Source organism: Chiloscyllium plagiosum, chromosome 23, assembly GCF_004010195.1.
Source record: "Chiloscyllium plagiosum isolate BGI_BamShark_2017 chromosome 23, ASM401019v2, whole genome shotgun sequence".
Classification (NCBI taxonomy): Eukaryota; Metazoa; Chordata; class Chondrichthyes; order Orectolobiformes; family Hemiscylliidae; genus Chiloscyllium; species Chiloscyllium plagiosum.
In genome coordinates, this window is record NC_057732.1 from 40,216,552 (window position 1) to 40,231,974 (window position 15,423).

The 15,423-nt window shown below is 41.4% G+C and overlaps 2 protein-coding genes across 3 annotated transcripts in view; one reads left to right on the forward strand and one right to left on the reverse strand.

Moving 5' to 3' along the window:
- cep41 (centrosomal protein 41) overlaps positions 1-11,298 on the reverse strand; it is a 44,698-nt gene extending 33,400 nt beyond the window's left edge. For both annotated transcript variants that reach the window (XM_043714023.1, XM_043714022.1), the window contains exons 1-3: positions 11,119-11,298; positions 8,823-8,886; positions 519-566 (exon numbers count right to left, since the gene is read on the reverse strand). In XM_043714023.1, coding sequence (XP_043569958.1) covers positions 519-566; positions 8,823-8,886; positions 11,119-11,151 — 145 coding nt within the window. In that variant the 5' untranslated portion in view covers positions 11,152-11,298. The remainder of the gene's footprint in view (positions 1-518; positions 567-8,822; positions 8,887-11,118) is intronic.
- An 84-nt stretch (positions 11,299-11,382) lies between these two features.
- mest overlaps positions 11,383-15,423 on the forward strand; it is a 34,470-nt gene continuing 30,429 nt past the window's right edge. Inside the window, exon 1 of the mRNA XM_043714026.1 lies at positions 11,383-11,992. The gene's annotated coding sequence lies outside the window, so the exon portion shown is untranslated. The remainder of the gene's footprint in view (positions 11,993-15,423) is intronic.

Here is a 15,423-nt window from a genome sequence, read left to right on the forward strand (position 1 = left end):
ATTAATTCATTAACTTTCTGTGCATTGTTCTGCATATGGTAGGTGCAAGGAGAGTAAAAGAACTTGAGTATTTAGCTCAGTATTATTCTGGTGGATGGAAATGGGAGAAAGAGGTACAGAAAAAGACTGTCTTACATGGCAAAAACTCCTGTTGCATTTTAGTCATAATATTTTCTTGCACAATAATAGTGACCATGCTTTAAAATAACCTATTATTATTTGCTAGCTCGTGAAAAGTCTTGAAATGTTGAGTTTCTCCACATTTTGTGTTGGTTTCTCTTTTTAACTATCTTTTAATGTGTTGCTCTTGTTTCTCCTTTTTTTTTGAATTTGCACCCTATGCCGAACTTTACAATAACAAACATCTCATCGATAGCTGAGGACCAGTGCGACAACTATTGGAAGTGTCATTTTAACTCCCTGTTCATTGTGAACATTTATATTATATACCATTCTAGACTATTCACTACTTGCCATCTCAGCACAATTATTCCTCAATGGGAAAAAACATCACTTACTTTTTCTTAATTCTTCAATTTTTTCCATATACTTTGAAAGGCTATGTCCTGCAAAAATAAGTGTTTAAATTAAAATACATCAAAAGTCAGAATGGTTACACAGCAAGGATATTAAATTATCACTCAGAATTAATGCAGGACAAGCACCAATTCCCAAAGCTTGAGAATTCAACTTTTATAGCTGAATAAGGTTTTATTTTGGAAAAATGATTTTCTGCTGAATTGGTTGGTAGCAAAAGTAACATAAGGGAAGATTTAATAGTGAGGTCAAGGCAGATTTGTTTCATATTACTAAAATGCTTTATTAAAGTAAGCATTGATAAGCTATGCCGTAACTTTTCACAAGATGTTACTTTTCTAGCTGCTGACCAAAAATGGGGACATCAGTTATCCTAACATAATTAGGACAGTCACAGGGTAGAGAACAATGAGGAGGTTCTTATAGAAGAGATAAGGCTGAGTGCCTTAGATAGAATATCGCTATCTTTCTTCCTATGCTAGTCTCGGGACTTCCCAGTAGTTTGTGAAGAATAAGTCACAAATAAGTCTGAGCAGAAGAGGCACTCATCTTGGGTAACATGCTAAGTTTTATGACATCCCAGTATATGCAAGTCACATTGTACTGATGGTCACAGGAGAAGACAACATGACTGCCTCCAAGTAGATTTGCCCAAGACTCAAGACTCTCCAGTGGCTTTGTTACATAGCTTAGTTGCTGTATTAACCAGTTTATATTCATTGTCTTATACAGCAACTCACCTCCAAGTTCGATTCCACTTAATTAACATGTTAAACAATGGTATAAAGGGTTATATTACATTTTCTATTATACTTGTCCCCTCCGACTCCACAAATTCAGGCAAATTGGTAGTTTGATAATCCTCCCAGAATGTCTTCATTCTGGACTTAGAAGATGAATAAAATGTTGGCTTGAGGATTGCTGACCTTGATGCTGATCATTGTTGGTGATCCATTACCTTACCTGGAGGACCTTTGATTTCAAGGATGTCCTTCATGGCAGACAATTGTGAAGAAAGAGATATTTTCATCTTTAGTACCATGTACTGGCCACACACATAGCTCCTCTCAAGAGGTTGGACATTGTGGACGTCTTCATCATGTTCGGTGTTATTTGTCCTGGTTTTCTAATCAATGGTAGAGTTCTGCCTTACCACTTTGTGTGGCAGACAACTGTGCTACCAGTACTGGTTCAAATCAAAGTTCACCAGTGATCTCAGGTGGACCATATTGCTTAATTTTAGTTGTAGTATTCAATTGTTGTCTCAAGTTTTTTTGAGTTATCTTCAGGTGATTCTTCAATGGTATCACAGATGGAAAACATTTCATGCAGGCCTGTGAAATCTGTGACTTCTTTCATACTGAAATTGTGAAATAAACCTCACTCCAATAAGTGACTTTGCTCAGTGGAGCCTCTTCTTAGGTTCAGTCATTAATCTTGGAGTACCTATGAGCTGCTCTAAAACACACCCCTGTGACTGTTTGACACCAGCAAGCAGAGATTAAATTTAGCACTACATTAACTCTTTCATATCCATTATCTTATCAGAGGTATTACTGAAATGTATGCAAGAGAACTTTTGTTTCCAGCTCAATAAGGAAGGAAGCAAAGTTGTATCTAGTTCTGGCTAGTGAGGTTGGTCAAATGAAGCAATGCTTTAATGGACAAGCTTTTGTGAATTATTACAACAACAAGTTTGGTATAGTTATGGTAAATGGACAAGGAACAACAAAGTGAAAAAATATTTGACTAGAGGAGATTTAACATCAGTTAGTTGAATGGGGATCTGAACAAGGTGGCATAGACTCAAAAACAGATTGGCAAGACAGCAAGTGAATAATGGGAGATATTCAAAGGAACAATAGTTCAGGTTTAGAAAACATCTGCATAGTAGGGAAAAGAAAGCTTTCCCTGGATGACAAAAGAGATAGACAGTATAAGAGAGTGAAAGGTTACTTGTGTCACATGTAAGGTTTGCAATATCGCACAGAACTAAGCTAAATATCAAAGTACACAGAAACGCAGAGGAGGAGGAATTCATTCTCTTAGAGGGTTGAGAGTCTTTGGAACTCATTGCCACAGAGCTGTGGGGGCAGAATCCTTGTGTATACTTAAGGCTGAGGTATATAGATTCTTGATCAGCAGGAGAATCCAAGGATTTGAAGGACTGTCTGGAAAGTGAACATGTGGACTGTCAGATCAGCCATGACCCTGTTGAATGGCGCAGCAGGATCAAAAGGGCTAAATGACCTATTCAAATTCCTTGTGGTCTATGGTCCGACTAGCAGCTGACATAAAAGGAAACACAAATGTCTTTCATAAATATATTAATAGCGAAAACATCATCAAAGGAAGAGAGGGGTCAATTAGGAACCAAAAGGACAATAAGTGTATGAAGTTAAAGAAAATATACAAAATGAACAAAATGAGTACTTTGCACTTGTCTTCACTACAAGAGAATGTTGTCAATGTAGGAATAAAAGTTAATTGCAATATTAGACAAAATAAAGATGATAATCATACTGGAAAAGCTCAGCAGATCTGGCAGCACCTGTGGAGAGAAATCAGAGTTAAAGTTTTGGGTCCAGTGAACCTTCCTCAGAACACTTCCTCAAGTGTTCTGAGGGAGGGTCACTGCACCCGAAACATTAACTCTGATTTCTCTTCGCAGATGCTGCAAGACCAGCTGAAGTATATAATGGGGTTGCCCAGGTGACAGTAATAGAACCACTATTCTTTTCAACAGAAGCAAGGAACAACAGTAAAACTTTCAGTCCCTTGAGCCTTTTCGACCAATCTAGATCATGGTTCGTCATCTACCTTGATCCTGTTTTCCTGTGCTAATCTCATATCCTTGGTGTTATAACTACCCAGAAATCAATCTACTACTGTCTTGTACTTCAAATGAATGAACATCCACAACCCTCCAGCACATTCAATTTCAAACATTCACTACCAAGTGAAGAAATTCTTCCTCATCTCAGTCCTAAATGGCTTGTCTCTTATTTTGGGATGGTGTTCAGTTAATTTGGATACTTGGAACGCTTTCAAAATTTGGAGATTACAGGAATTTTGGAAATACAGTTGGTAAAGAGTAAGGAGGACAGTAACAGTCTTCAGGAAAACTGTATGGAGATAGACAGACATCTTGCAGATTAAATTTAATGTAGAGAAATGAAGTGTCGAGTAATACTTTTTGGCAGGAAGTAAGAGGAGAGAGCTTTGGGTTTATGCAGACAAATGTTTAAAAGGTGGCAAAACAAGTATGGAAGGCTAGTATAGACAGAAACGTATGGATCCTTATGTTTGCTTTAAAAAAAGCAGAAAGTACAAAAGTAAAGAGGATATGCTAAACCTTTATGATCAGCTGATATTTAATCTTCACGAGTTTTGTGCCCAATTCTGATGATGGAATTTAAGGAGGATCACAAGATGTTGGTATTGAAAATTCTAGGAAATATTTTCTGCATTATGTCAGGAATGTGGAACTTCAGTTATGTGGGAAGACCGAGAAGCTCAGACAGTCTCCATGGAGAAGACTATTCTAGGAGATTTGATAGAGGTGATTTGATTTAGGTATCAATAACCATAAGACACAGGTTTAAAGTGATGTTTATAAAATTAGAATCAACATAAAGAAACACACATGCTTCCAAAGCAAGTTGGGAACACATTGCCTGAAAGAATGGTGGAAGCAAACTCAGTTGCAACATTGGAATTGAATAAATACTTGAAGGGTAAAAATTTACAGGTTATAGGGGCAGACCAAAGATGAATTGGGCAACTTAACAGAACAGTTAGCATGGGGACAATGACATGCTTCTGTGCTATTTATTCCTAGTACTTAGCATTATTTCAATGAACTGAAAGGTGGAATTTTCCCGTCCTGGAGTGGAGTGGAGTGAGGAAGTGCAATGTTGGAAAATATCATGAGAATGATAAAATCTGATTCTCAATATCCAGACAGGATTTTCCATTTTTCTCAAGCCATAATGGCAGATTCAAAATCTCTCCATTGAGCAGCAACAATGGTGATGGATGATTAAACAACACACTGGAGGAGGAGGCACCACAAATAACCCCATCCTCAAATGATAGAAGAGCCCAAGAGGTGCAAAAGATAAGGCTGAAGCTTTCGCAGTAATCTTCAGCCAGAAGTGCTGAGTGGATGATCCATCTTGGCATCCTCCACTGGCCCCCAGCATTACGTATACCAGTCTTCAGCCAATTCTATTCGCTCCATGTAATATCAAGAAATGGTTAGAGGCACTGGATACTGCAAAGGCTAAGGGCCCTGACAACATTCCAACAATACTAATGAAGACTTGTGTTCCAGAACTTGTCGCTCCCCTAGCCAAGCTGTTCCACTACAGTTACAACACTGCCATCTACCCGATAATGTGGAACATTGCCCAAGTATGTCCAATACATAAAATGCAGGTCAAATCCAATCTGGCCAATTGCCGCCCAATCGGTCTACTGTCAATCATAAAATAATGGAAGGTGTCATCAACAATGCTATCAAACAACACCTGCTCAGCAATGCCCAGTTTAGATTCCGCCAGGGCCACTCAGCTCCTGACTTCATTACAGCCTTGGCTCAAACATGGACAAAAGATCTGAATTCCAGAGGTGTGGTGAGAGCGACAGCCTTTGACATCAAGGCTACATTCGACCAAGTGTGGCATCCCAGAGCCCTGGCAAAACTGGAATCAATGGGTATCAGGGGGAAAATGTGCTGGTGGTTAGAGTCATACCTGACATATAGGAAGATGGTCATGGTTGTTGGAGGTCAGTTATCGCAGCTCCAACTGAAGATGGTTGAACCATCTTCAGTTGCTTCATTAATAACCTTCCCTCCATCATAAGGTCAGAATTGGGGATGTTCGCTGATGATAGCACAATGTTCAGCACCATTCACGACTCCTCAGATACTGAAGCAATCAATGTCCAAATGCAACAAAATCTTGACAACATCCAGGCTTGGGCTGACAAGTGGCAAGTAACAATGACACCACACAAATGCTAATCTATGACGATCAACAAGAGAATCTAGCTAACATCCCTTGACATTCACTGAATCCCCCACTATCAACATCCTGGGAATTATCATTGGTTAGAAACTCAATTGGACTCTCCACATAAATGCAGTGGCTTCAACAGCAGGTCAGAGGCGAAGAATACTGTGCGAGTAACTTACCTCCTGACTCCCCAAAGCTTGTCCACCATCTAAGGCACAAATCTTATAGTGGGAAGGAAAACTCCCCACTTGTCTAGATAAGTGCAGCCGTAACAACACTCAAGAAGATTGACATCATCAAGGACAAAGCAGCCCACATGATTGGCACCACATCCACCAGCATCTACTCCATCCACCACTGATGCTCAGTAGCAGCAGATCCAAATATCCAAATCAATCAAACACCATCCAAAATAAGAGACAAGCCATTTAGGACTGAGATGAGGAGGTAGTGATGTTTGAAATTGAATGTGCTAGAGGGCTGTGGATGTTCATTCATTGATAGTACAAGACAGCAGTACATTGATTTCTCGGTAGTTATGACAACAAGGATATGAGAACAGCACAGGAAAACAAGTTGCACTGTAGAAATTCACCAAAGTTCCTCAGACAGCACCTTCCAAATCCACGCCCACTCCCATCTAGAAGGACAAGGGCAGCAGATATATGGGAACACCACCACCTTCAACTAACCCCCTCCCCCCACCACTTCCAAGCCACTAACAATCCTGACTTGGAAATATGTTGCTGTTTCTTCACGGCCGCTGGGTCAAAATCCTGGAATTCCCTCCCTAATGGCATTGTATGTCAACCCACATTAGGTGGACTGCAGAGGTTCAAGAAAACAGCTCACCATCACCTTCTCAAGGGCAGCTAGGGAAATTTCAATGAGCCATCACAGACTGCAGCAGAGAGGAACTACGCAGAGCAGAGGAAAATCACCTATACAGTGTATTCAAAAAGAATGGGTACCCAATGAACAGCTGGTTTAATTATTCATTTTAATCAGAGATTGATAAGAAAATGTTATTTGTTTTTTTTTGTTATCTAAAGGCATTGAGGATATGGAGCAAAGTATATGTAGTTATGAAAAATGGTCGAATTGAATGGTAGAACAGGGAGGAGGGGCTAAATAGAGTACTTCTGTTCCTAAATATTATCCAGGACACCAGAAGAATTTATCTAGTCTTTCCCAAACCATGCCATGAGATTCCTTGCATTTACCTCAGCGGACGTATGGCTTTGGTTTAAACACATCACTCAAAAGAAGCCATTTCCTAAAGTGTTGCACTCCATTCATACTGCATTGAGATCACAGCCTAGACTACACCGTCATCTCCCTGGAATAGAAATTGATCCATAACTTCTTGTCCCAAAAGGACAGAATGCTAGGATTGAGTTAAGACTGATAAAGATTTTGAGCATTTCTGTTACATTGTTATTACGCATCTGCTGCATTCATGCACCTTAAAGTGGTATTACTAAAAATAATTGTTACACAAAAAACAGGAGTAGGGCAATCGAGTCAAACCTGATACCCATTTAGCTAGTAGCTCTATGTCTAAATTCTTTAGTTTTGAACTAGTAGACCTGGAATCACAAGTGTATAATAACAGTTCTGACAAGTTGAATAAAAAATATGTCCAAATTCTGATTTCCTCCCCTCACTACATAATTTTAATACTGGACTTTCCCAGGTAACTTTCCATCTGCATTTTAAGTTCATCAATTGACTTTGCGCATGAAACTTCCAGGAACAGTGTGTTCCATATTCTTTCTACTATTTGTTTGATTTTTATTTCAGCAATTGCTTTTAATCAGATTAATTTTTATGTATCCTGGAAGTCAAAGTTCTATCAATATTTTTTCCTTATTTTGAACACTGAAATCTGATTATTCTTTAATATTTTTTAAGGAATACAAGCTAAATTCAAAAGTAAATTCACATTATTCCAATCAACCATCAATGAACTCCCTCCTAATCTAGAACATCAGGACGAAAAGTGGAGTTGTTAAAGCGGAACATAAAAAATACCTCACCAGTAGCCTATACAATTCGAGTCTAAATACAAGGTTGAAATTGAATATGATGATGCAGCCCAAAATTGGTGATATGTGATCAGCTGCTTATTGTATATATCAGCCTAATTGCCTTTCCACTGACTTCAATGGCCTGTCAATTAGATCACACCCATTTTATGTCCTGGCCGAAACAGCAAGTTCACATGTTTGTTACTTAATGAAAACCAACATGAATCCTAACTACTCAATGGAAACCAGGTTACCCTAAGCTAGCAGGGCTTTTCCTGAATTATGGAGATTGGGTGTCATTGCTCTCCAACTACAATTTCAGATCTGGTTTGAGTATAGAAGCTACAGCATAGTTCATACCAAGCTGAACAAAATCAGAGGAGAGGAAAAGCTTGAGATTTTCAGGTTTTTTAATAGCACCGGAAGGAGCAGGAATGTTTAGGAAAGATTAGGCTTCACATGCCAGAGACTGAAATGTTCCTCCACTCAAACTTTCCTGAAACCTCCTTCTAAAATCCATATGTAGCTAGCCCAGAGACAAGAATGCTACCAGTTGGGTCACATTAGCTGTGACTTGCATGATTGCGATTCCCACTTATGATACTCTCAGATTTTCCATGATTAGGCAGTTTATGCAGAATATGTTATTCCTTTATAATCAGCAGTGAAGTAAAATCCAGTAACACTGCATTTTAAATCAGATGGTTCATGACTTAACATGATATACATTTAGTTCATCTACACATTCCATTAATTGGCCAAGATAGATAAGGAAAACAAACCTTTGGGAAAGAAATGCTCCCTCACATCTCACCTTCATCAAAAATGTTATGTCAAGGCTGCAGTGGGTCTCAGAAACAATCCGGAATGATCAACTCATAAAATTAGCTAGTGTATCAATGCCGTTTGAATATTGCACCACCATCATCGAACATGCTTTTTCCATTCCCTTTTGGTTACAAGCATGGCAATTTCTGGACCAAAAAAATTTAGTTCATCATGCCTCTGTCAGTGCAGAGCTGTCCATTCTAATTTCATTTCTCTGCTTTCTCTATGCCATTTAGTGATTTTCTTAAAAGATCCCTCAATTCTTTTAAATGTTTCATGGATTATTGTTCATAAAATATTGCACATCCTAACAAGGTTCTCTGGATTTTTTTTTTCCAATGTCCCCAGAATATTTTGATGTCTCAACTGGAGTTGACAAATCATGGCAATTATTTAATCCACTTACCAGTATCAATTCGTGCTCGAACATAATGATATTTTGGATTTGGTACAACTCTTTTCTTCAGAAACTATGGAGAAAAAAGATGACAAAAATAGTTACTACTGGTTCTATTTATTTTAATATAGTTATGGAGAGGAACAAAACTAGTCTAAATTGGGGTAGTTTGGTGGAGGTCTGGCAAATGAGAGGCCTTTAAAAGTGAGGCAGCTAGAGTTCAAGGTGTATATGTTCCTCTGAGGGTGAAAGGCAAGGTTGAGAGGAATATGGAACCTTGGATGACAAGAGATATTGAGATTTTGACCAGAAAAAAAAAGTATGGCTCAGGTACAGGCAGCTGAGATCAAGAGAATCCCTGGGTGTACATAGGACATACAGGAGCTTACTGAAGAAGGAAATCAGGAGGGTTGAAAGGGGGCATGAGATAGCCTTGGCTGAGATGTCTGGAATGAATCCAAAGAGATTCTTTAAGTATATTAAAGGAAAAAGAATAACTAGAGAGAGAATAGGACCCCTTAAGAATGAAAATAGATACATATGTATACAACCACAGGAGATGGGCGAGGCCTCAATGAATATTTCTCCTCTGTGTTTACTGTGGAGAAAGACAAGACAACTTGGGGTTATTAGTGGCAATATCTTTGGGGTAGTCCATATCACAGTGGAGGAGGTGTTGGATATATTAGAATGTATGAAGGTGGATAAATCTCCTGGTCCTGATCAGATATATCCAAGAATACAAACAAAAGGCTCAAGAAGGAATTGAAGGGTCCCTAGCTGATATCTTTACATCATTGTTGGCCATAGGCGAGGTCCTGGAAGACTGGAGGGTAGCGAATGTTGTGACCTTATTCAAGAACCGCTGCAAAGAAAAACCTGGGAACTATAGATCAGCAAGCCTTACATCTGTAGTAGGTAAGTTGAGAAGATTCTGTGGGATAAGTTACATATCCATTTGGAAAGACAGGGTTTGGTTATAAATAGTCAGCGAGGCTTTGTGCATGGAGATCATGCCTTACAAATTTGTTAGAGCTCTTCGATGAAGTGACCAGGAAAGTTGATGAGGGCAGGGAGGTAGATATAGTCCGTATGAATTTCAGTAAGGCCTTTGAGAAGGTTCCACCTGGGAGGCTGCTCTGGAACATTAGAACACATGGAATCCAGGGGGAGCTGGCAACCTGGATACACAATTGACTTGATGGTAGGAAGCAGAGGCTAATAATGGAAGGATGCTTGTCGAACTGGAAGTCTGTGACTAGTGGAGTACCTCAGGGATCGATGCTGGGTCCATTGCTGTTTGTTATCTGTATCAATGATTTGGATGGGAATGTACAAGGCATGATTAGTAAGTTTACAGGGAACACTAAAATAGAAGGTATCGTGGACAGTGAGGATGGTTATCAGAAATTTCAGCAGGACCTAGATCAGCTGGGGAAGTGGGCCTAGAAATAGCAAATGGAGTTTAATATAGTTAAGTGTGAAGTCTCGCATTTTGTAAAATCAAATCAAGGTGGGAGTTCATGGTGAATGGTAGGGCCTTAAGGAGTGTAGTAGAACAAAGGGACCTTGGAGTTCAGATGCACGGTTCTCTGAACGTGGAGTCACAGGTAGACAGGGCAGCAAAGGCAGCTTTTGGCACACTAGCCTTCAGGAAGAAGGGTTTATGCCCGAAACGTCGATTCTCCTGCTCCTCGGATGCTGCCTGGCCTGTTGTGTTTTTCCAGCACCACATCTTTCAACTCTGTCTCCAGCATCTGCAGTCCTCACTTTCTCCTGTGGGAAGAAACCAGAGCACCCAAAGAAAACCCACTCAGACACTGGGACAACATGCAAACTCCATGTCGCCTGAGAAGGAAAAATTTTTTTTTCCCATCCAGAGGGTGGTGGAATCTGGAACTCAGACTGTAAAACTGGTCGAGGCTGAAACCCTTATAACATTGACGAAAAATTTGGATGTACACTAGCACAAGGCCAAGCGCTGTAAAACTTAGTAGTTGGTTGGCTCTTTTTGATCAGCACAGACTCAATTGGCTAAAGGGCCTTTAGTTTTTTGCTGCAAACCTCTGACTTTCACGACTATGGGCACAACGTGCAAGAGGGAGTGTTCAGGGCAGGTCATTACAGGAATGGCGAGAGTATGAAGGGGCAGGCTCATCAAGACAAGGGGCTCGGGAGTAGGTATTGGTGGGAGACAGGGGTCAGCCAAACTGTGAGGCCTACACAGTCGAATAGCCGTATGCCCTCCTTTCCTTCTCTTCCATCTCATCCCCTCCCCTGACAGAGTTCAAGCCTTTCCGCACACCTCAGGATTCCCAATCGAACTCTTCACTGACATCGCTTAACCCTCGGCCTCCGGCTTCTTCGACGGACCGAACAACCAAACAATAAATATATTAATTAAATTATTAATTAAATAAATTCATTTAAAGCCCTGACGAACCCAGCGGCAATAACCGCCACTGACATTTAAACATCGCTCTGATTCGCTGCTGCGTTTGAAAAGGACCAATGAGAAGATAGTTTATTCCAAGGTGCCGTTACCAGTGAGGGAGGTGGTTGCTGGGGCAACGCGCGGGATGCTGCTGGATCCCAGGGGGAAGGGAAACCCTGACTCAATAAATTAGCGGAGAAATAATGTTTTCAAGAAAGGTGGTCGCCTATACTTTCATATCATCCAAAGCTATTTTATTTTCTTTTTTAAAAATTTATATTATGAGGGAAAAATAAGTTGCTGCATGGCTTCCCCCACAGAAATAAAGTCGGGACTTGCAAGTTACGATTCCATGAAAGTCTCAAAAGAGCTATGCCGCCAATTCCGGACAAAGATTTATAATAATCAGCAAAATAAAACCCAAAGGAGGCTCATGAGTTTTCTGCCACAGCTTGTTATAGTTTGAAATGCAAAGTCTGGAAGAGGAGATGGAAACAGATTTAATAATTTTCAATAAACGGGACCTGGACAAACAAATGTGAAAATACAGGGTTAATTGTAAAAAGTAGGGGAATGCAATAATTGGATGGTTCTTCCAAGAACTGCAAAGGCTTAACGGGTGGAATTTTCGTTTTCTCTGCTGTATCAGTCAATGAATCTACACTACCTAATAGGATTTAACATTACTTGCTAGTTCTGGACCCTTCCACATGCGTGATTGGTTTACTTAGTTTTATCGACTGAGGTAACTTTTTTAACTCTGAACTTTTAAAGCTTAATGTTATGACTTGTTCACAATTGTCGAATTAAAATGTTGTAACTTCATGTATCCTTTTTGCTGTGCTCCATGTAATAGGTCGACTGACAATTCCTGGGCACTGCAGTGCAGCAATAAAATGTGAAACTCTGGATGTACATTCTCATAACAATTATTTATTTATGAATAATATAACAATGATTTCATACAATTCCAACAGTGCAGATAGAGGCCATTAAGTCCATTGATTCTGTACTGACCCTCTGAAGAGAATCCCACCCTACCCCCATATTTACCATGGGGGTAGGATATTTACCAGCCTTCACATCCCTGGACTCTACAGGGCAATTTAGCATGGCCAATCGACCTAACTTGCACACCTTTGGACTGTGGGAGGAAACCAGAGTACCCAAAATAAATAAACAGGGAGAACGTGCAAACTCCACACAGGCAGTCACCTAAGGCTGGAATCAGACCATGGTCCCTAGCGCTGTGAGGTATCAGTGCTAAACACTGTGCCACCTTAATTTCAATTTTTAACATATTGGATTTTCATCACTTTTATGTGCAACAAATATATATTTATCTCATTGTATCTAGCAGATTGAGCTTCCATGAAACATTGCCTTGATTTATTTTCTACTATGTGTTGTTCTCAAGCTTTTTACACCTTGCCACTTTGCATCCCCGAGCCACCCTGGAGCTCACTGTTATTGAGAGCAATCTCATTCACCCCAACTGCCCAGCTGATGGAGTCAACAGGACACTATTCATGTTTCTATATGCTGGATTTGTCCATAGTTATGTATAGTGATGCTAGCGGCTTGAATTTTCTATCTGTTGCATTGCTGACCAGGTGTTTCTCTCTCTCTTGTCATCAGCTATTTGAGGATTGGCAAATTAATGCTTAAACTGTTTGGCCATGTTTTGGATATGAACATAGCTGGTATGGTTAGTAAGTTTGCAGATGACACCAAAATTGGAGGTGTAGTGGAACCGAAGAAGGTTACCTGAGAGTACAATGGGATCTTGACCAGATGGACCAAAGGGATGAGGAGTGGCAGATGGAGTTTAATTTAGAGAAATGTGATGTGTTGCATTTTGGAAAGGCAAATCATTATACAATTAATGGTAAGATCTTTGGGAATGTTGCTGAGTTGGAAGAGACCTTAGAGTACAGTACCTTCATAGTTCCTTGAAAGTGGAGTCTCGGGTAGATAGGATAGTGAAGAAGGTGTTTGGTATGCGTTCCCTTACTGTTCAGTGCATTAGGTATAGGAGTTAGGAGGTCTTGTTGCAGCTATACAAGACATTGGTTAGGCCACTTTTGGAATACTGTGTGCAATTCAGGTCTCCCTGCTGTAGGATGTATGTTGTGAAACTTGAAAGAGTTTCAGAAAAGATTTACAAGGATGTTGCCAGGGTTGGAGGGTTTGAACTATAGGGAGATGCTGAATAGGATGGGGCTATTTTCCCTGGAGCATCGAAGGCTGAGGAGTGACCTTCCAGAGGTTTGTAGAATCATGAGGTGCATGGATAGGGTAAATAGACAAGGTCTTTTCTGTAGGGTGGAGAGTCCAAAACTAGAGGGCATAGGTTTAATGTCAGAGGGGAAAGATTTAAAAGAGACCTAAGGGACAATTATTTCACACAGTGGGTGGTGCATGAATTGAATGAGTTGCCAGAGGAAGTAGTGGAGGCTGGTGCAATTATGACATTTAAGAGACACCTGGATGGGTATATGAATAGGAAGGGTTCTGTGGGATGTGGGCCAAATGCTGGAAAATGGGACTAGATTTTTATTATTTCAAAAATATACTTTATTCATAAAATAATTTGATGGTCTGTACAGTTGGACATGCCATACATGTGTAAACATTCTATTTCTTTGCAGACCGAAACAGAGTAATCATTCCTATTTACAGGTCTGTATGATTACATTTTTAGCTTAGGTGTCAGCAGAGCCCAAATGACTGCGTGGGCCCCCTGTTCTTCTTTAGGCAGGCAGACGTTACACGGTGGTCTTTCCCCACCGCACCTTGGCGGCAGCTGCCCCAAGCTTCAGCGTGTCCCTCAACGTGTAGTCCTGGACCTTGGAATGTGCCAGTCTGCAACACTCAGTCAGGGTCAACTCCTTCAGCTGGAAGATCAACAGGTTTCGGACCGCCCAGAGAGTGTCCTTCGCCGAGTTGATGATCCTCCGGGCACAGTTGATGTTCGTCTCGGTGTGCGTCCTGGGGAACAGACCGTAGAGTACGGAGTCCCGCATCACGGCGCTGCTCGGGACGAACCTCGACAAACACCACTGCATTCCTCTCCAGACTTCTTCTGCCTTTGACAGTCTGCTCAGGGAACCGCTTGATAGGATCCGCCCTCTCCTTTTCCTGAAGGGTCTCAAGGACACTACGTGCTGGCCACTTCCTGATGGATTGTGGTCAAAGGTGTTTTTCTTCATAAACTTCTCCATGAAGGACAGGTGATGCGGAACGTCCAACTACTCGGAACGTTCTGCGGTAGCGAGGTCAGGCCCATCCTTCGCAACACTGGGGACAGGTAGAACCTCAGTACGTAGTGACACTTGGTGTTTGCGTACCGGGTATCCACGCACAGCTTGATGCAGCCACACACAAAGATGGCCATCAGGGTGAGATTGGCATTGGGTGTATTTTTTCCCCCGTTGCCCAGATCTTTGTACATCGAGTCCCTTCAGACCCGGTCCATCTTTGACCTCCATATAAACTGGAAGATGGCCCAGGTGACTGCAGCGGCACAGGTTCTGGGAAAGACCAGACCTGTGCCACATATAATAGCAATGACAGTGCCTCACACCTGATGACCAGGTTTTTTCCCGCGATGGAGAGCGACCGTAGCGTCCATCTGCCCAGTTTCTGCCTCAATTTGGTGATACGCTCCTCCCAAGACTTGGTGCACGCCCCAACCCCCCCCGAACCAAATACCCAGCACCTTCAGGTGGTTGGTCCTGACGGTGAAGGGGATCGAGGATTGGTCGGCCCAGTTCCCGAAGAGCATGGCCTCGCTCTTGCCTCGGTTTACCTTGGCCCCCGAGGCCCGTTCGAACTGGTCACATATGCACATGATTCTGCGCACGGATAGCGGATCCGAGCAGAAAACGGCGATGTCATCCATGTACAGGGAGGCCTTAACCTACAGGCCCCCGCTTCTGGGTCAGTGGTGCTGGAAGAGCACAGCAATTCAGGCAGCATCCGAGGACAGGCAAAATCGACGTTTCGGGCAAAAGCCTTCATCAGGAATAAAGGCAGAGAGCCTGAAGCGTGGAGAGACTCCCTGAGATTCTTGTAGAGAGAGGAGGAAAACTTCTTCAAGGCAGGCATCCTTGCAAGAGGATTCGCAGTAGGGTTAAAATCAACGAGGTAAAAACAATGACTGCAGATGCTGGA